Source organism: Chaetodon trifascialis, chromosome 14, assembly GCF_039877785.1.
Source record: "Chaetodon trifascialis isolate fChaTrf1 chromosome 14, fChaTrf1.hap1, whole genome shotgun sequence".
NCBI lineage: Eukaryota > Metazoa > Chordata > Actinopteri > Chaetodontiformes > Chaetodontidae > Chaetodon > Chaetodon trifascialis.
The window spans coordinates 3,998,488-4,017,500 of record NC_092069.1 but is presented as its reverse complement, the minus strand read 5'-3'; the positions used below and the strand labels follow the sequence as shown (position 1 = coordinate 4,017,500).

General features: G+C 43.2%; 1 protein-coding gene across 1 annotated transcript in view; it reads right to left on the bottom strand.

Annotated features, from left to right (window-relative positions):
- The window catches only part of bcl11ba (BCL11 transcription factor B a), a 49,420-nt gene extending 33,897 nt beyond the window's left edge, over positions 1-15,523 (bottom strand). Inside the window, exons 1-2 of the mRNA XM_070979121.1 lie at positions 14,609-15,523; positions 3,226-3,699 (exon numbers count right to left, since the gene is read on the bottom strand). Coding sequence (XP_070835222.1) covers positions 3,226-3,699; positions 14,609-14,663 — 529 coding nt within the window. The 5' untranslated portion in view covers positions 14,664-15,523. The remainder of the gene's footprint in view (positions 1-3,225; positions 3,700-14,608) is intronic.
- Between the last annotated feature and the right edge of the window lie 3,490 nt (positions 15,524-19,013).

Here is a 19,013-nt window from a genome sequence, read left to right as displayed (position 1 = left end):
TGTTTTTTTTATTATTACTAAAGCTTTACTTAACCAGGTAAGCCCCATTGAGATCACAAAATCTCTTTTTCAAGGAAGCCCTGGTCAAGATAGCAGCATCACAGTGTTTCAGACCACATATATGTGAACGTTGAAAGCACAAAAGAAAACATACAGCATCATCTCACGGTGTCATATTCCTAAAACAGACAGGACAAAGACGATCGAGCTTAGGAAGCAATACCTAAATGCTCTAACTGGGATCAATCAAAGCTGCTAATCTGTCTTCAAGTGGTTCAAGGCTGCAGGGGCAGAGAACAAATGTTCCCTATTCTGTGCAAACCTTAGAGACGGACTGTAAGAGGAACTCATTAGAGCGCGTGCAATAGTGAGAAATAAATATGTTCCAGTAAGTAAGGCTACGAAAGGCCGGTGAAGGCCACTGAATGTGCAATGGTGAGTGAGAGCCTTGCAGCCTGTGACAGACCTCAGAGCGCTGTGGAACATCGTATGCAGCTGCGACGAACACTGGGCAGAGGTGTGCATGATATTATGTAATGTACTAAATGTAAAGCCGTAGCACAGTCACGGACCTAAGCGCCGTGCCTTCAGAGGTTCAGGTGGCTGTGCTGTGCGCCTGCCTAGCACAGTCGTAACAGCCTGGTAAAATATTGATGAAGTTCAGGCCCAAACACAGTGTTTTACAGTGCAGGTCAAACCGCAGACTGAGCTCTGTCCCGCCTCAACACACTAAGAGTCAGGAGTGTTACCTATGAGTGCATTTCCTCCTGTGGCTTTGGACCACTTTCCTCTAACTTTAGTCCGGTGCTGCTGATGAATTTAAGTTCTGTTTCTGTCCAAGTGTCAGGTGGATGTTACATAAAGTTTCAACATCTTGCTGCCAAGAGAAAAAACATCCCAAAAATGGAAATAAATCGGCTTGAAGAGTTACTTAAAGACCCTTAAAGCAGATAAAAGTCTCGATCAGGGTGTGGATCAATCAGATTCAGCTGTAATGCTGCAGACATGCATTTCAAGACAAAACACAGATTGGATTTCTTATGTGTTAATGCTATATTAACACCATGAACTTGGAAAAGGTTTTGGTGGACAAGTTTGAGTATTCAAAGCCAGGTTTGTTTTTTTTGTCAAAGGTAAGTGGTGTCACATCGTTTACCACATAAATGCTTCATCATCAATGTGTTCATTCCTCTTTCAAATGGAAAAAAAACTCCTTTCACTTAATTACAATATTGTGTCTATGGCAATTTTCCACATTCACCAAAATACCCTGACTGGGTGCCATTATTCTGTCGTAATCAGACAGTCGAGGCTCACTCAGAAAGCTGCTGTTAGAATTCAGTACGCTGTAATTCTCACATGAAGCACTGGATACCTGTGTGTAAAAACATTCCGCTTTTGGCTACGTACTATTGTTACTGCACTGAAACCTCACCAAAACTCGCAGTCCTTTGTATACCTTTGACTTAATTCATTTCATCTTTCACTTTCATTTCCTGACTGTCTTTTAAAATGCTAGTCGTTCATTAGGGCTGGGTTAGGGTCTATTTGTCTTTGAATCCTTCACAGTCATCCAGGTATAGCAGGTTATCTACAAGGACTGCGTCAAATCAACTTGGCTTGCCTTTGGAAATGTTTAATAGTGATGATGTTTGTCTATATAATTGATAGATGCAAGTATGAGTCCTCTAAAAAGGAACAACAACAAAAATCCCAGGTTAACTTGGCAGTATGGAGTTGAAGTTACCTTGAACCTATGAGTGATGACCATCAGGATTTACTATGAAAACAGCCTTACTGGCTACAATACTGAGCCAACGCAAACAGCTTTCATCTGTTACACATTACATGTCAGAGGAGAGAAATGTCCTTTTTCTACATGCTTTCATCTTTGAGATGTTCTTATTTAGCTGCTGACTTGTGGGTAATTGTAGCACCTGCTGGTTGTTGGTGAATACCTGCCATCCAGTACTGAGCTGCAGAGATCTGCCTCTGCTGTCGGAGACTGGAAAATTCTCCTCTTCCCCTCTGGCTGTCTTTGAGCATCTTGACTGGTTTGAGAGATAACTGCTGGCCGCTGCTCTCCTGCCACACTGCTTCTTTACCTCTCCGAATGGGAGAGAAACTAGCCTCTTTACAACCCCTCTGTGTCTGCTTTTTTCCTCCTCCTTCTCCTCTCATCATGTTTTTTTTTTTTTGTCTGTTGCTTATTTGAATTTTAATGAGCTTTTCACCTTTTAAGCAGATGGCTTAGACTGGATTTCTCCATGAAAGTCAGGGTGAGTCTCTCTGTCACGTTTTGCACAATTTGTTTCAACTAGCTGAGTCCTTGAGGGTGTTTAGGGCTTTGAGTGGGTAATGTGCCTGTCTCACCCCTCTTTCTCTTCACTCCCTCTCTCTGTTGTCCTCTGCCTCTAATGAAATGAACATCTCTCTCTCTCTGGCTGGAGAGGATGGGCTCAGTCTCAACAGGACACCTCCACAAAGGCTGAAAAATGACATTTATGTTTGTGTACGTGCTGTTGCATATTTGCTTAAAAGAAGTCAAACGTATTTGTGGTGGTGAAAAAGCTGCAGGTCTGGCAGTGTCTTTTCATCTGTCTATGGAATAGTTCAAGATGCTGGGAAATATGCTTATGTTCTTCTTTCAGGACATGAATCTGTGGCTCTCTCCTAAGGTAAGCCTGTCTGTGCAGCCCTGAAGCTCAAGAATTGATATGTCAACTCTAGAAATGTAAAATTGGGGGAATTTAGGGGGACATGCTGGAATGTCACGGTAAACAACATATGTGACGTCTAATCGTCACAAAGTGGTTGCCAAGTTTGGCATTATCCTGCCTGTACTACTGGAAACATTGCATGAAAGTAGAGGAAGTGGAAGTCAGCAATACAGTCCTGTAATATTGCATTCAAATACAACAAAAGAAAAAAAGAAGTGGTCTCTCCACACAAGTATCACATAAATCATGGGAAATATGGTTGCTGCTAGTTGAAATTGACGTAAAGGCACCTTTAAGATTTGAAGTGTTAAGATGTTTGCAGATTACTGCAGAAAAACAAGGCACTGCTGTGTCTTTAGTTTACCTACGTTCAAACTATCTCATACTTATCGGACAGACATGAGACTGGTATCAATTGTCCCTAACTCTTGAAAGAAAAAGACAAATAAGCATATTTCCCAAAATGTTGAACTGGTTCTTTAGAGTGTGTGTTCATCGTGCCTACCTGCCGTTGTGTTTTCCTGTTTGGGGAAAAATCCTTTGCTGGGCATCCTCTCTCCCGTCTCCCCTCCTCCCACTTCCTCCTCCTCTGGTGTCACCTGGATGCCGATCTCTACCGGCTCCACCACCTTCCTCAGCTCCCCCCGCTGCGCGTGGTGATGAAGGTTCTGCAGAGTCGGACTCCCTCCGCCTCCTCCCCGGTCGGTCATCTTGTCGTAACAGCCATTGGCCAGCAGTGGCGTTTGGCACTGCTTCTTCTTGTGCTCAATGAAGAGGAGGATGTCGCCCAACGGGAGGGTCATCTGACACTGGCCGCAGGTCAGCAGGTCGTGGTCAGCGTGCAGGCCGGGTGGCAGGGCATGAGCCAGACTAGGGTCCAACGGGTGGGGAGGTAGGCCGAGCGGGTGGGAGGGCAGGCTGAGTGGGAGAGGGGGTATGGAGTCGGAGAGCAGGCGGCCATCTGGATGCTCAACCTCCGCTGTCCAATAAGAAAACCAGAGGAGACATGTCAGATGATTTAACGCCGTGACACCTGAACACTGTAAGTCATCATGTTGCTTCCTAAGCTACGTGAAGCAGGACCTACCACTATAATCACCACACAAAAAAAGGGCCCAAATTACCAGAAACCTCCATCTAAAGGCCTCAGTGTGCTTCAAAGCGCTTGATTGGTTGTCTAAAAGAACTTGACATCTTTCCAACTTTCCAAAACACACAATCTGACTTTTCCAGCATTGGCCAGGTGTGCAGAGGTGAGAAAAGGTTTGAACTTTTCCTTTCTTTCCTTTCCCATTTTTAATACAACTACTTCCAATACCTTTTTTGTCTACAATCGAATGTAACACCAAGAATGCTCTCGTCCAAATGTGTAGCGTATCCCCATTAGTAGGACTCATTACATCTCTTTTCTGCCTAACCTTCAAGTGTGGCCAATTAGCACAGATATAAACACTTTGTACCATCCAGTCCATCTGAAGTGTACTGAGACTTTTATTCAGTCATCGTTAAGTTGGACAGCATCTGTCGCGACAGCATCAAACGCGCACATGGCAGCATTTGATAAACCTGCATTTCCATGTTGACACACATAATACAGAATTGTAAATTTAAAGGTAGAGTAAGAGAGGAAAAACTAAAGGAAACAGGAAGTGAAGCTATCAATGTCAGTGGTTCCCATCTATTTTAATTTAAAACAGAGCAATGTCTGCTTGAATGCCCCCCGTCACGTGTTGAGAATAACTCCTGGTTGTGACCAAATAAACCGCTTTATTTGAATAACAGTTAGTGTCCTGAAGAGGCAAGTATGAAAAAATATGAATCCCTTCAAATTTATCTTGCAATCCCCTTTTTGGGTGTCCTGACCAAACCTTTGGGAGCCACTGATCTATGTGTTCTGAGAACATTGTTGATAGAGCTGCAGTGGTCTGAGGTAGACCTTTAGCAAAAACAAGTGCATGCTGCAAGATACAAACACCATGCTTTGTAAGTTTTTTTTCTTTCATTTGTAAATTAACATATTTATTTTAGCCAGTATTTTGAATAATGTTGAGCTGCTGCTGCTGCTGCTGCTGCTGCTGCTGCTGCTGCTGCTGCTGCTGCTGCTGCTGCTGTGAAAGTTACCCTGCCTTCCCTCCTGTGCAGCACAGAACGTTTGCTGGGAAAGAAAAGTCAGACAACAGATGTGTGCTACAATAACAAATGTAAATGTTTTATAAGTGAGGGATTGTTTTAGTTTATCGCTTCAAGGAACCAAAGTGAAGGAGTGAGGAGGTCTGAAAGAGGATGGAGAAAAGGAGTGACCCCAGAGGTGAACAGAAAAAAGAGAGATCGTCATTATCTCTCTGACTCTCTCTCTAATACAAGATGATAGACGAGCAGCAGGATGGCCATTTGTTTCAGCCTCCACATTAGAAATGCAAACAGATTTGGGATGTCAAATGCAGATGAAGGCCCCATATGGAGCAGCCCACCTCATGACATACCTGCTTTTGGTTTATCTTTAAAAACGCCACTTTTCACACTGGAAACACATATGAGCCATTCTGTACATCCCAGACACACTGTATCATGAATGTTAGCGGTTCCTGGAAATAAATTCTGCTTTTAAGCTCATATAACATGTAAGAGCTTCAGTTTAGAAATAAGATGTGTAAAAAATGCGTAACATCATTTTATTATTTATTTTATTTTATTATTTATTATCTTGCATCAGAAATGTTTTCTTTCTTATTCTTCTAATCATATATACATATATATATACATATATATATGCATGGACAGATTCATGAACACAAAGTGTCACCGCTGCGTTAACAATCTACAACTTCATATATATTAAATTAAATCATATTATCAGTTAACTGGTAATAAGATTATTGAAGAAAGTTTCATATAAGTGAAGTTAAATATAAAATAAATGTAATTATTTCTTGCGCACATCTTCATCTGTCTCATCATCATCGTCACAAAAAAAATATAAGAGGAGGTTTTCAGTTTGGTTTAAGCTTTCTTTTCCATTATTATCATTATTTATTTTGTTGCCACAGCGACACAGGATGAGTGTACGTGCGTGAGGTGCACAGTGTCTGAGATCCGTCAGCCCACATCGCCACTCGGCAACTGCTCCCTCTGCACGTCTGAGTGTCCTGCATGTTTCTACTGCATGTATCATGCATTGTATCATGTTTGCATGTGCATGTATAAATGTGTGTGTGTGTGTGTGTGTGTGTGTTGGTGGGTGGGGGTGTGGCCTGCAGGCTGCAGCCATCTGTCCTGTGCTATTGAAATGAACAGCCATGTACAGTAGAGTGTATTTCTGCAGTAATAAACATTAGAGAGAATAATGCCAGTGAGCTGACCTGGAACAAACACACTCCACAGCAAAACTGACCCCTGAACAGTTCACTGCAGAGCGGGATGATTTTTCTAATATGCTAAAAAAATGACAGCCAAACCTCAAACACTCAGCTGACTTCCTGAGTGAGTGAAGACACGCTGATCAAGTACAAGAGGAGCTGATTCTTTTGAAACCACAGAAATATGATTCAATTAATTTCAAAAAATACGTCCGTGATAAAATATACTATAAATATCTATACGTTCCCATCAGCCAAAGCGTGTCAGGAGATACTCAAAGACTGCGTTAAAAAACAAACGTGCGTTTGGTTGTGGTTTCTTCACCCATAATTACTGCTTGCCGATGAAGTCGACAGTGTGTATGCAAATGATAAACGCAGAGGTACAAGCGTCACATTTGCCTGATTTACCTAATAAGGCTCGGGTGAGTCAGGCAAGAGCGCAAATAGGATTTCAGGTAACCGGGGCTGAAGAAGAAAAAAATCAAAAGAAATGGAACATCTAAAAATGAAGGACTCAAAAATAACACAGCACTCTTGATAAAACATCTACAGCATCTGCAGTAAGGGGAGTGCAACAGGTAATTTGAGAGGTGAAATATCACGTTCGGCTCCTGTCGAGGCCAAAAAAGCATTGCTTTCCATTCCTGTCGTCAGGGAGAAGTTTTCTCTGAGCAGGCTGCCGTCTCCGGGGTTTGGCTTCCTCCATTTACCGCCTATCACTGGAAATGTGCTGTTAATCCATCTAGACCCTTCACACTCTCCACACCACCGTCAGATAATATTCACAACAGAATGAAGGAGCATATTAGCGCCAAGCTGTTTCTCAAAGATTTCTTTTCCCTTCTCTTCAATAGTTTCTTTAATGATTTTACTTTTTATACTAGCATCATAACTTTCCCAATTTTGAATGATGAAAGGCTGCAAATTGCTCCCAGGACGAGAAGGGTTGTGCCGTGTGTGTGTGTGTGTGTGTGTGTGTGTGTGTGTGTGTGTGTGTGTGTGTGTGTGTGTGTGTGTGTGTGGATAGAGTCTGGCCTGGAATAAGAGACTCTATCAGAATGATAAAAACTAGAGTTAACTGGAACGTTTTTACTGTTTCCTCTACCACACACAGATACACAGCAAGGTCTAGAATCAAGATGAAATGTTTGTGGGTGAGTACACACACACAGACAGATCCGAAGTATCACACAATCTTGACATGCACAACACGCACACGCGCGCGCGCACACACACACACACACACACACACACACACACACACACACACACACCTGTAACATCAGTTATTCATCACCCACTAAGCTACAGCCACACCTCAGCATTCTCCAAACCCAAAGAAACTGACGGTTACTACGTTCAGCACGCACACACACACACTGAGAGTGCACCTGCGGCTGGGTCACTGCAGCTCGTCTGTCTCACCACCTAAAGTTTAGAGGTGAAAATGACTCTTTCATTGGCAAATACAATTTTTATTTCTAGATTTTGAATGCTGTATCAGTCATTTGCTGGTTTCCGATTGGCTACCAAAGCCATACGAATGATATTTAAAAAACAGCAGATTACAGATCAGTGGCAACGGCAAAACCGCACACACACTACTGCAAAGTGAAAGCTCAATACAGTACAACATCGTACATACGAGATGTATCCTAAATGACGGTGATATTAGAAGCACGACAGAAAATCTCTGATCGATCAAACTGATCTGCCTCCACAGAATAACAAAGTCGACATTTGGCTTCAGAATTCTTTCAATAATGTCTAAACAGGAAGTGGCTTTCCATCCAAAGCCAGTTTTGAACATCTCTCAGTTAAGCGTGAGAAATGACAGAAGCTCTCGTCGTTGTGCTGAGCAGTGTTTTTGGTGTATTTTGGAGCCATTCATTTTGTGTTGGAGAGTCTTGGAGGCTCATTCTAAACATCAGGACGGGACAGTTTTGAGCTGTTAGTCACTCAGTGTATGTACCAGTGTTCCCTTTTGTAGGAATTAAATGCAACCTAACCACCTTGACCGTAAGATTTTAAATGTGCGACTCTCATACCTTTGGAGATGAGGACATGGGGGCACTGTGCCTGCGTAGGTGTTTAAGGTGCACTTTGAGCCTTTTTTGCTTGTCGTCTCTTTGTTTTCCCCTTATTTCCTGTCACCTTTCGACTGTCAACATTCAAAATAAAGGAAATAAATGCCTGAAAAATAGACTTCACCATAGAACATTTTACAGCAGAAATTATACTGCTATTACAGTAAGTCTGAACAGAGCATTTCTGGTGGTCTGTAAATTTTAAACATACTTTCATTTTCCAACAGATATTGAGGAAATGCTTGAGAATAAATGTTCCAGCATTATGAATCGCAGCCTATTTTCAGATTTGACCTGATTTCAAATGAAAACCTGTTTACCTCAAAGCTAATTCAAGTTCATGACGAGGTAAATCCCTCATTCTGGTGGAAGTCAGGATTACCGTGTCAAGCCAATCAGACATGGATCAGAGGCAAATGTGCAAATAATTCTAAACATTTGTTTCACACTGATTGTGGTATTAGTTGGATTCACACATGATGATACAGAGAGGCAGAGAGTTCAGACGAGCGGAGGAAGGAATGTGTGAGTGAGCGCAGAGCCACCTGCCCGGGAGGTGCTGTGATGGGAAAGAAGCGCTCCTCAGAAATACAGCACAAAAAGCTCCAAAGCACAGAGCAACTGTGTCACCTGAAGTGCTTCATCCCCAAATAACAAACCTATGAATCATTTCAGATTTGAATGACATTATTGATTTTATCAACCGTTTCTCAATTTTAAGTGTGTTTTTCAATTGTATAAAACATTTTATGATTTGGCTAAATAAATAATCATGGACAAGTGGATGACTATAGATGAATTCATCCTGAGATTATTTGCAGAGTTTGCTCCCATTGCTCTTTATCAAACATAAAATCAGTTTAGAAAAGTAAAAAAAAGTAAAAGAAAAAAATAATAGATATCTTCAATAATTTATATTATTTAATAAACATCAAACAACACAGACCAAAAATAAAGGAAAAAATTATAAAAATGGTAGAAATAAATTAGATAAAAGGAAGAAATCATTTATGGCTATAACTGCTCCAGCTGCTTTCCTGTATCAGTACACTACAGTGTACACACACACACACACACACACACACACACTCGCTCTCGCTCTCATGCTGAATGCAATGGATGTCAGTCAGCCACTGTCATGAATTTATAGTACATAGTGTAAATAAAAAGTGAGACAGAGTGAAGTACAGAGTGCGCAGGTGTTGACAATTGAGAGGTGAACGTGGTCTTTCAGTGCTGATGTCATCTGATTAACACACACGCACACACACAAATGCACTCACACACAAACACAAATGCACACACGCACACACGACGTGTTCGCACTCTGCTACCCCTCTCATTGGCAGAGCCAGCGGAGCACTGACAGCCTGAGAGCTCCCCCTAGCAGAAAGAGAGAGAGAGACATAGAGACAGACAGACAGACAGAGAGAGAGAGAGAGAGAGAGAGAGACATAGAGACAGACAGACAGACAGACAGACAGACAGACAGACAGAGAGACATAGAGACAGACAGACAGACAGAGAGAGAGAGAGAGAGAGAGAGAGACATAGAGACAGACAGACAGACAGAGAGACATAGAGACAGACAGACAGACAGACAGACAGAGAGAGAGAGAGAGAGAGACATAGAGACAGACAGACAGACAGACAGACAGACAGACAGACAGACAGACAGACAGACAGACAGACAGACAGACAGACAGAGAGAGAGAGAGAGAGACATAGAGACAGACAGACAGACAGACAGACAGACAGACAGACAGACAGACAGACAGACAGACAGACAGACAGACAGAGAGAGACATAGAGACAGACAGACAGAGAGAGAGAGAGACATAGAGACAGACAGACAGACAGACAGACAGACAGACAGACAGACAGACAGACAGACAGACAGACAGACAGACAGAGAGAGAGAGAGAGAGACAGACAGACAGACAGACAGACAGACAGACAGAGACATAGGGAAATACAGAAGGAGAGAGAGGGGGAGATGTATGGTGTTGAAGGACAAGTGACGACAGACAGACAGCACACCAAGCCTCAGCTGAGCAAACCAACAATCTGGTATGCAAGCTATGGCAGGATGTGTGTGTGTGTGTGTGTGTGTGTGTGTGTGTGTGTGTGTGTGTGTGTGTGTGTGTGTGTGTGTGTGTGTGTGTGTCTGTGTCTGTGTCTGTGTCTGTCTGTGTGTGTGTGTGTAATGTAGTATCATGAGAGTGTGTACAGCCTGCTGATGAACAAAATGAGTTTAGGCATGCTCTTTGAGAACTGGAAGTCCTCGTCCTGGTGCATTCATGGACACAAACACACACACACACACACACACACACTCACACTCTAAGAAGTCGCACCTTTTATGTTACATTCATATGAATTAGATTTTTTCTGTGTGTTCTGCTTGATACCAGAAATAACCAAAAGTGGCGTTTAAGTGATCCTTTCATCCAAATTAGCCCAAAAAATATTTTCTCAGTTTTCTTTATTGTGCTGAATAAAATTTCATCTGTGGTGCTCAAAGTATTAAAGCATGACATTTAAACACTATGACAGGGAGAGTGCAGGTTACTCTGTATGATCCTCAGACCTCACTGTCCACAGCCTGTACAGGGATTATCAATGACAACTCCACAATGAGAAAATGTGTTTTGCTCATTTGAGTAAACGGGCCCTTTAAAGCTTTACCACTGCACTGTAGAGCACATTTGTTTGAAATAATGAATGATATGACTATTAGGAATATCATTATGTATTCATTACAATCAGCTGTGACACTTAATGAGACACACTGAAGAACTGCATTTTCATTTATGGCATTTTAAAAACACCTCATCTGCAGAATGCTTCGCTGCATATAAAAGACGGAGTTACCAGGTTCTCTCTCTGTGTCTCTCTCTCTCTCTCTCTCTGTCTAACAAAGACTTAGCCCCAGCAGGGTGCACGGCTATTTGACAAGCCAAAGGGAAACATGCATCTCAAGTGGGCGACTGCAATTTACACGCAGCCCTCTCTCTCTTTCCCTCTCTCCTCATGTGTGTGCGTATGTGTGTGTGTGTGTTTGCGGCTACAATGAGAGCTGTCGTCCTGTTTGCATCTCTTCACACTAAATCAGCCTCTCGGAGGAAAGCTGGGGTTATTTGCAGTGAATGAGAAGCAGAAGGCACATCTGCACCTTCGGGTGTAAACTATCTCGTCGTGGTGAAGCCAAAACACACACCGAATCTGCCTGACAAACAAACAAAAAAAAAAAAGATTTCCACCAATTAATCTTTCCCACATGTCTGTGAGGGAGAAAATTCACCAAATTCTTGTGAAGATTTCCCACTCAGGATGGATTGTGTCTTTTTATCACTGCAGGAAATGAGTGTGAACTAGGTTAGATGTAAGCGTACAGAGCTGGATTTGACTTAATGCAGGAGAGGACAAGAAACTAAATTTAATTGAATATCCATGGAGTGCACTGAATAGTTGATTGCTGGTCAAAATCGTGATCCCTTATTGGTTCCTCTTTTTAAATCTGTTCACGCAAAAAAGATGGCAACAAAGGGAAGCAGGTCAATTAGAGAAGAATTTTAAACTCTGAGACAACTGGGGATTGTGAAAAATGGGGCTTCAACAATCAGGAAGTTGTCCTTAATGTTTTCGGTACTGAGTGCAAGAACGTTGCTTTACGACAGTGACTGAGGCCTTGCCAAAGTGCATTTTAAAAATCAGCGATTTAACCTCCAGAAAATCTCTCTCACCTTTCCTAACGTTTCCTCTCGCTCGGGAAAAGATACCAAAAGACAAAAGAGCTGAAGCAATTCTACTCTTCTTCTTCTGAAATCTAGAATTCATGCACATTCTCATCATGTCATTTCATCGCAGTGAATTCCAAATTAAAAATGCTCCGATTAAAACACAGGTCAGACAGATTTTACGACCTGACAGCTCAAGAAGAATTATGTAGATTTGGGGGGGGTTCACATGTACACATTTGCATATCGGTGTGTTCATGTCCATGCAAGCCTACATACATATATAAGTGTGTGTGTGTGTGTGTGTGTGTGTGTGTGTGTGTGTGTGTGTGTGTGTGTGTGTGTGTGTGTGTGTGTGCGCGCGCGCGCACATGTATGTGTATGTGTGTACTCAAGCATACTAAATCGGCCAGCATCTCTTACACATAAATTATGGAATGTACAGCACTGTGCTGCAGTCTGAATGGTGATAAATCAGACAGACAGACAGGTCAGACCTGCTCTGTGGTCACAACTCCCAAACTGCATTTTACACTTCACACACACTCATGTACACACAAACAGGAAGCTCATTTATTAGCCTCCATCTTCGTGCTCTCTCGTCTTTCCACGTGTCCTGACTGTCTATCTGTCTTACTGTCTGTTTATCTGTTTGAATATATACTGAGCTCTTTGCTGCAAAAGCTGATACACAGCAAAATATGCAGCGTGTACAATGTGACCCATTTCTAAAGGTAACCAGGTATACACTGCAGGCTTGCGTACGAGTTGCCACACTCAAGTTGTAGCTCTGTTAAGCAATCAAACCTCCACTTGTCAGAGAATCTGACATCTAAGCAACATGCAGTGTCTTTAGGTGTGTGTGTGTGTGTGTGTGTGTGTGTGTGTGTGTGTGTGTGTGTGTGTGTGTGTGTGTGTGTGTGTGTGTGTGTGTGTGTGTGTGTGTGTGTGTTTGTGTGTGTAGGGCCGTGTGGGTTGATGTTGCGACGCAAAGCCAGGCCTCACAGCAGAGGAGGAACCTAGAAACAGCCAGGCAGTGTGGCCCAAATCCTGGGCACGGACGCTCAGCATGCAGGCGTGCTGTAAGTCTTTTAACATGGCTGTTATATTATACATACCAAGCCACTGAAGTGCACACTGATACACTCAAGTGTGTGTGATCTGATCTGGCAGGCTTCACACAAGACAAGTCTCAGCAAAATAACCTCAAGCCAGAGAAAGGAGAGTAGTAATATTCACCAGTGGAACGCCTCCACCTCCATCATGGTTGGTGCTTCATCTACACTTCCTCCTTTATAATTAATACAAATCTACAAATTAGTAACAGTGACACGAGTCTCCTTTACTGATATTTAGTGCTTTCAAATAGCTAAAGTCCTGCATGAGGACTTCTGTGAGCCTGCACGCTGCAGCCACAGCAGCTGAAAAACTGATCTGAAGCCAGAAAAATCATTTCACTGCTGAGAAGTTTAGCGGCACAAGTGTGAAATAAGAAGGCAGAGGGACGCGCTGCTTAGTCTGACATTATGTCCCAAAAGTTCCTTTACGCTCTCCAGGATAAATCTCTTCTCTCAAACTTTTTTCTTTTCCACCAATAAACGCTTTTAAAATCGTATTAATCTTTCGCATCAATATAGCTTCTTGGTTTTAACCTACGTTGGCCTTAAATGCCGTCACTTATTGTACTGTGCATTAAAGTGCCGTGAGGGAAACCCTGGATTTTTTCGCTGCCAGGGCGCGCAGGGTATTAAATAATCCAAATCTAGCATTAATATTACAACTCGGGAAGAGCAGCTTTGAATCCATGCAGCAGAAAACATCGTGAACGGGACTCAGTAATTAAAGTGAATAGAGGGAGGCAGCACTGTGTCTTTTAAAGATCCAATAACCTGCAGAAAAAGACAATGAAGTGTGCTGCTCAACCTGAGGCGCTGCGTGCGTTCGTTAAAGTGCCGACAGATCAGCATGTTTGATTTCTTTTCTCATCATTTTTCTTCACGGCTGCTGGGACGATGAGCAAGTTTAATAGTTGTCTGTTGCGTTCAAATAAAGTGTCGGCCTTTTTCTTTCAGACAAAGATGGAAATAAATCGTTGGAATTAAATAGACAACTCGAATTCATAAGTGACTTCTTTTTTGTCTAATATAAATATAACAGAACTGCTATTTTAATATGTTCACCGGGAAAGAACGATGTCAGCTCATGAAAGTGATTTAAATCGATTAAAACACTAATAATGCTTTTCTCGTCAATTGAAAATTAAATGCAATATTCTCTCTACTGACAGCGCTGCTTTTAATTTAATTACGCTGTAAGAAAAAGCTCAATAATAAAGAAGTCATGTCTCAGTAAAGTACCAGGACGCATCTCCGACTGCTTTCACAGGCAAAGTGAAAGACGCAGACAGACTTTTCTCTGTGTGCTCGATGTGTAAATTTGCTCTCATCATAGCGGGCTATTTGTGGACCGTAATAATCACATAAGTAAATTAGGGCCTTTATCTAATTTTGTCAGTAAATCCGGAGTGGAAAAACTGGCCTTCGGGAGGTACTTTGACAAACTTTCTGCTCCCAGCCTGAAAATACTCATTTTTACGCATCCAGGAAAAAAAAATCCACTCAACTTCTCAGACTGACAACGGAGAGAAAAAAGAGAGACTAATCCTCTCCTGTGATGGTGTGGAATTTTTCATGGATACTTACGTGTTATTTCTCTCTGGGACAGGTGCTGCGGGTTCCCCTGCTTGCGTCGGGACATCGCCCTGGCATTTACACTGGCATCGCCCGGAGAGCGGCGCTGGAAGGGTCAGCTCTCCTCCTCCTCCTGCTGCTCCTGTATACTGACTGGCCCCAAAACCGGCCGCTCGCTGACCACCCCAAAGTGACCGCTCTGCACTGGCCCCTAATGTGGCCCTTGAGCTGACCCCTGCGCTACGGTTCTCCCTCCAGCGGGCAGCGGCTCCTGCGCTCTGCTGTGACCGGCCGTGGCGCAGCGCTGGGCGGCCGAGCGCTCGGTCGGAGTTCGGTGCCAAAGTGCGCCTCCCTCCTTCAGTCGCGGTGGTGGTGAGGGAGGGGGATAGTCCGGCTCTGCCTTCCGCCGCTTTCACACCATCTGTCACAGGAGAGCGGAGAAAGGAGCGGAGTGGAGTGGAGGAGAGAGGCGACAAGTCGCGGGAGGTCGGCGGTCACCTCCTGATGGTCAGTCACTCGTCTACCTGTGTCCACTCTCCGGCCAACCTGGACACCACGCGTCCCTGTCCGGAGAAAGCAGATGAAATGACGCCAACTAACGTCTGAAAGTGTGTAAAATAGGAATCCAATTTTATTCTTGGCACTTCTCGAGGTGTCGCCAAGTGGTGGGCACTTCTTCTGCTGCACTGGCAGTGCCAGCCAGGCGGGCGGGTTAGACTTTAACTCTTTAAGTCAAAGCCCAGTGCTGGTTTGAGGATCGACTGCTCCCCTCTTTTCTCTTTGTGCTAGCTGCAGAGTCCCGCATCCCCGGGCTGTGTGCGGCTCTGTGCGGCTCTGTGCGGCTCTCTGGCTTCTACAATGGGAGAAAACTCAAGTTCAAGTGCGGACGTGACGTTCAATCTGCGGTGAGAAGGGAGAGTGGAGACTGAAGAGCACTGGGGGCGACTAGTGGTGGCTTTCACACACACTGACACACAAACAAGCACACACGCACACACCACTCTCACAACCTCGCACACACTCGGGCGCGCGGGGCGCACGGCAGCAGTGGTCAGAGTCGCTCAAGTCATCTCCGCCGGTGTCCCATCACTGTTAGAGTGGGATTTATTTCTGTTAAATTATGACCTGAGGGGCTTCCGTACTTCGTCCACTGGATGCTGTACATTTTGCATTCACGTTTAAAGCCGTGCCGGTTTGTGGTGTCATTATGTGCCGTTCGTTTCACACTTTTCCCGTTTTCTGGAGAGCGTGCGTAAATTTCTCTCATTATTAAATATTGTTTGACTCAATATTTATTAACATTCGAACTTTCACAAACCAGCCTTTTACGTGTGGGCCTACGGCACGTTTGCAGACACATTCACCGCAATGAAGGTGTCATATGGTACACTACAATCCTTAATCATTTCAATCACAATGCATTTGTGATTTAAATGAGCAAAAACACAAATGCTAAATTATTTATGATTTTGTTTGACCAACTGATTCATATTGTCAGCTGTATTTTTATCCAGTTTCTCACTGATGCGTGGTCGTGGCCTAGATCTGCTTAGAAATGTATGCATCACACACATTTCACTCATATTCTTTCACATTCAAATCATGTAATAATAATCTGTGCGAGTGGAGCTTGTAGCGTATGAATACACAACATTCTGTCTGAATAGCTTTGCTAAATTAATTTTTGAAAAATCAATGTAGGTGTCCGAGGAGAGGATGTTGGGTTTTTAACAGAGCAGGTTTGGAACCATATGGTGACCTCAGGGGGTGTCAAACCTGCTTCAGCTGCAGAGGAAGATGAAAACAGAAAGAGTTTAAGGTGAGCAGTGATTTCCTGTTATTTCACATTATTTTGATAAAGGGGTGTTTCAAATTACAATTAAAATAAAAGAAGGACATAAGAGAAAACGGTGCGGCACATCTCCATCAGCACTGTCAGCTGCTGGCGATGCAGCTACGGTGTGCTGTTCTGGTTGTCTGATTTTCATCCTCACGCGTCTCTGTGGGAGAAGAGAAGGAGGCTCAAAAGCAGAAGTAAAATTTGGTGACTTGGATAAACATGCAGGGCTGTGTGTGTGTGTGTGTGTGTGTGTGTGTGTGTGTGTGTGTGTGTGTGTGTGTGTGTGTGTGTGTGTGTGTGTGTGTGTGTGTGTGTGTGTGTGTGCAAACAGAAAGTGGGTGAGAGTGAGTGTCTAAGTTGTGGTAGCTGAGCAGTGGCATCTCTATGATGAAACTCCACCTAGCTAGATTTAGATTAGAGGAACATCAGTGTTTCTTAAAGCAGAGGTTTGAACCAGTGGCCAGTCAGACTTTACTAGAAACTACAGCTGCCAGCCCCTTCATCCCTACAGTGCCGCATCTGAGCTGGATTAGCTGCTATCATATTCCAAAAACACTCCTTCGTCTTATTTTTTTTTTCTTCTTCATCTGCATGTCTCAACTTCGTAGCTCCATCTCTATCCTCAACCCCGTGGCTCACAGAAGAAAAGGAGGGAGGGGGGTGCAGGCCTCAGGGTTCTTTTTATCCCTCCTTACCTCGCATCTAGACAAACCTCTAGTTTGTTCCTGGGCCAGGTGTTGTCAGAGCGGCAGATCATCCGGCGAGAATGCCTTTCCCCATCCCTCATCCGCCCGGCTTTGTGTTTGGACTTCTCGCTACTTTTCCTGCATCGCCTCGAGTACTGCCGCTTCTCTCCTCCATCCTTCTTCTTTCTTTCTTTCTTTCTTTCTTTCTTTCTATATATCTTCACGGGGGCTCATCTCGGCTGCTTGGGCTTTCTCCCAATAAGCCAAAGCCTCTCCTTATTTCACCAGTATACTGTAGGGGGACATAAATAGATTTCCCATGCTCATTTACAAGAAAAAGGAGAGGATGGCAGGTTCGTCCAAATGTCTTTGTCGCGCACATAACAGAACACCCACTTTCATTTGGGAGGGATACATGCGGCACTTTGTCACAATAACAGCCGACAGAGAGCATTATGTTGAAATGTAAATCATTGTCATTTTTAAGGCGCGACTCAGTGCCAGTGGTGTGTTTGTTTAATTTTTTCATGAAGATATGGGATTAAAGCTGCTTTGAGTGTCTTGGTGGACGGACGGACGGAAGACGAGGAAGCCGTCTTGTCACTCATATTCAATCCACACACACACACACACACACACACACACACAGAAACATCAGGGATGCCTCGCAACACAGATTTTCAGGTTCACATTGTTTTCAGTCGGAGCTTTGCTGGTGTTACAACAAGTTGTAAATCATTTCTTATTGCAGCTTTAATGTTTTTAAGATGTAATGTTGCCTTTTTGGGGCATTTTTATATCATCGCAGGCTCCTAAATCCTCACTATAGTGGAATCATAAGTGCATTCTGTGCAAAGTGACACTCCAGGCCAACATCACTACCCGGATGTGCTCCTTGTCCTTGCAACCTGATTGGCTCATTAGTCAGATGGGCGACAGGTGCATCATTCCCACTTTCTTATTGGACATTCTTTAAAGGCGATTTCTCACTTAAAGGCCATCAGTGTGAGTTATGGTGGATGGCTCCCGGCATCCTGCTTTTGCCCTTCCTTCATTTGCATATATATGTGGCTGTTTGTTTTTATGTTAATGCTAAATAAGCCTTTTTTTCCCTCCTCCCTCCTATCACCCATCGTCTCGGTTGGGCGGTGAAGTTTTAATTAGTGGGACGTGGAGGTGTCCTTTAGAGTTTTAAGATCACTTTCCGAACAACTGTTCACCACTAAACCGCTAATATTGATGTTTATATGTTCAGATGCATGATGGGACATAAAGCTGGATGTGGAGACACACAAATCTGCACAGTGCGCTCACTACTTTAAAGAGATGCTATGACAGGAATTAGAACTTTATTCTATTTTTAAGCATATCAACATCCAGGGTCAGATGTCAGCCAGTCAGAATCTAGTATTCTGGGGATAGCATCTAATAAATGCTGTTTTAATTGAGCAACTTCTGTTTGAAAGACTGACCGATGGAGATGTATAATATGAAATGCAGCTGAAATCTGAAAATCAGTGAATAAGTGGAACATTCTTGTCCTTGAAGACAGCATTTATTGGCTGATGAAGATCATGTGATAGGATTGAAAGCTCCAGAAGGCTAGAAAAATGGCATTGTGGTGATATTATTTTCTAAAAACAGATGCTTATTTTTTCCCTGAGTCAAAGTATATTTAGAGTAGAATTACAGGCTTTGAATTTGAAAATGAAATTTGAAACCCTTAGTTGCTGTTCAAATGGATAAAAGATAAAGAGACACATTATGTCAAGCTTTACCAGCCGCCTTACATTTAAAACACTCCTGTTTATCAATGAGCAGCTGACAAGTCCTCTTTAACAGTAACCATCAAGTCTTAATGTCAGCATCATCCATTAAAGGGGTGATTGTC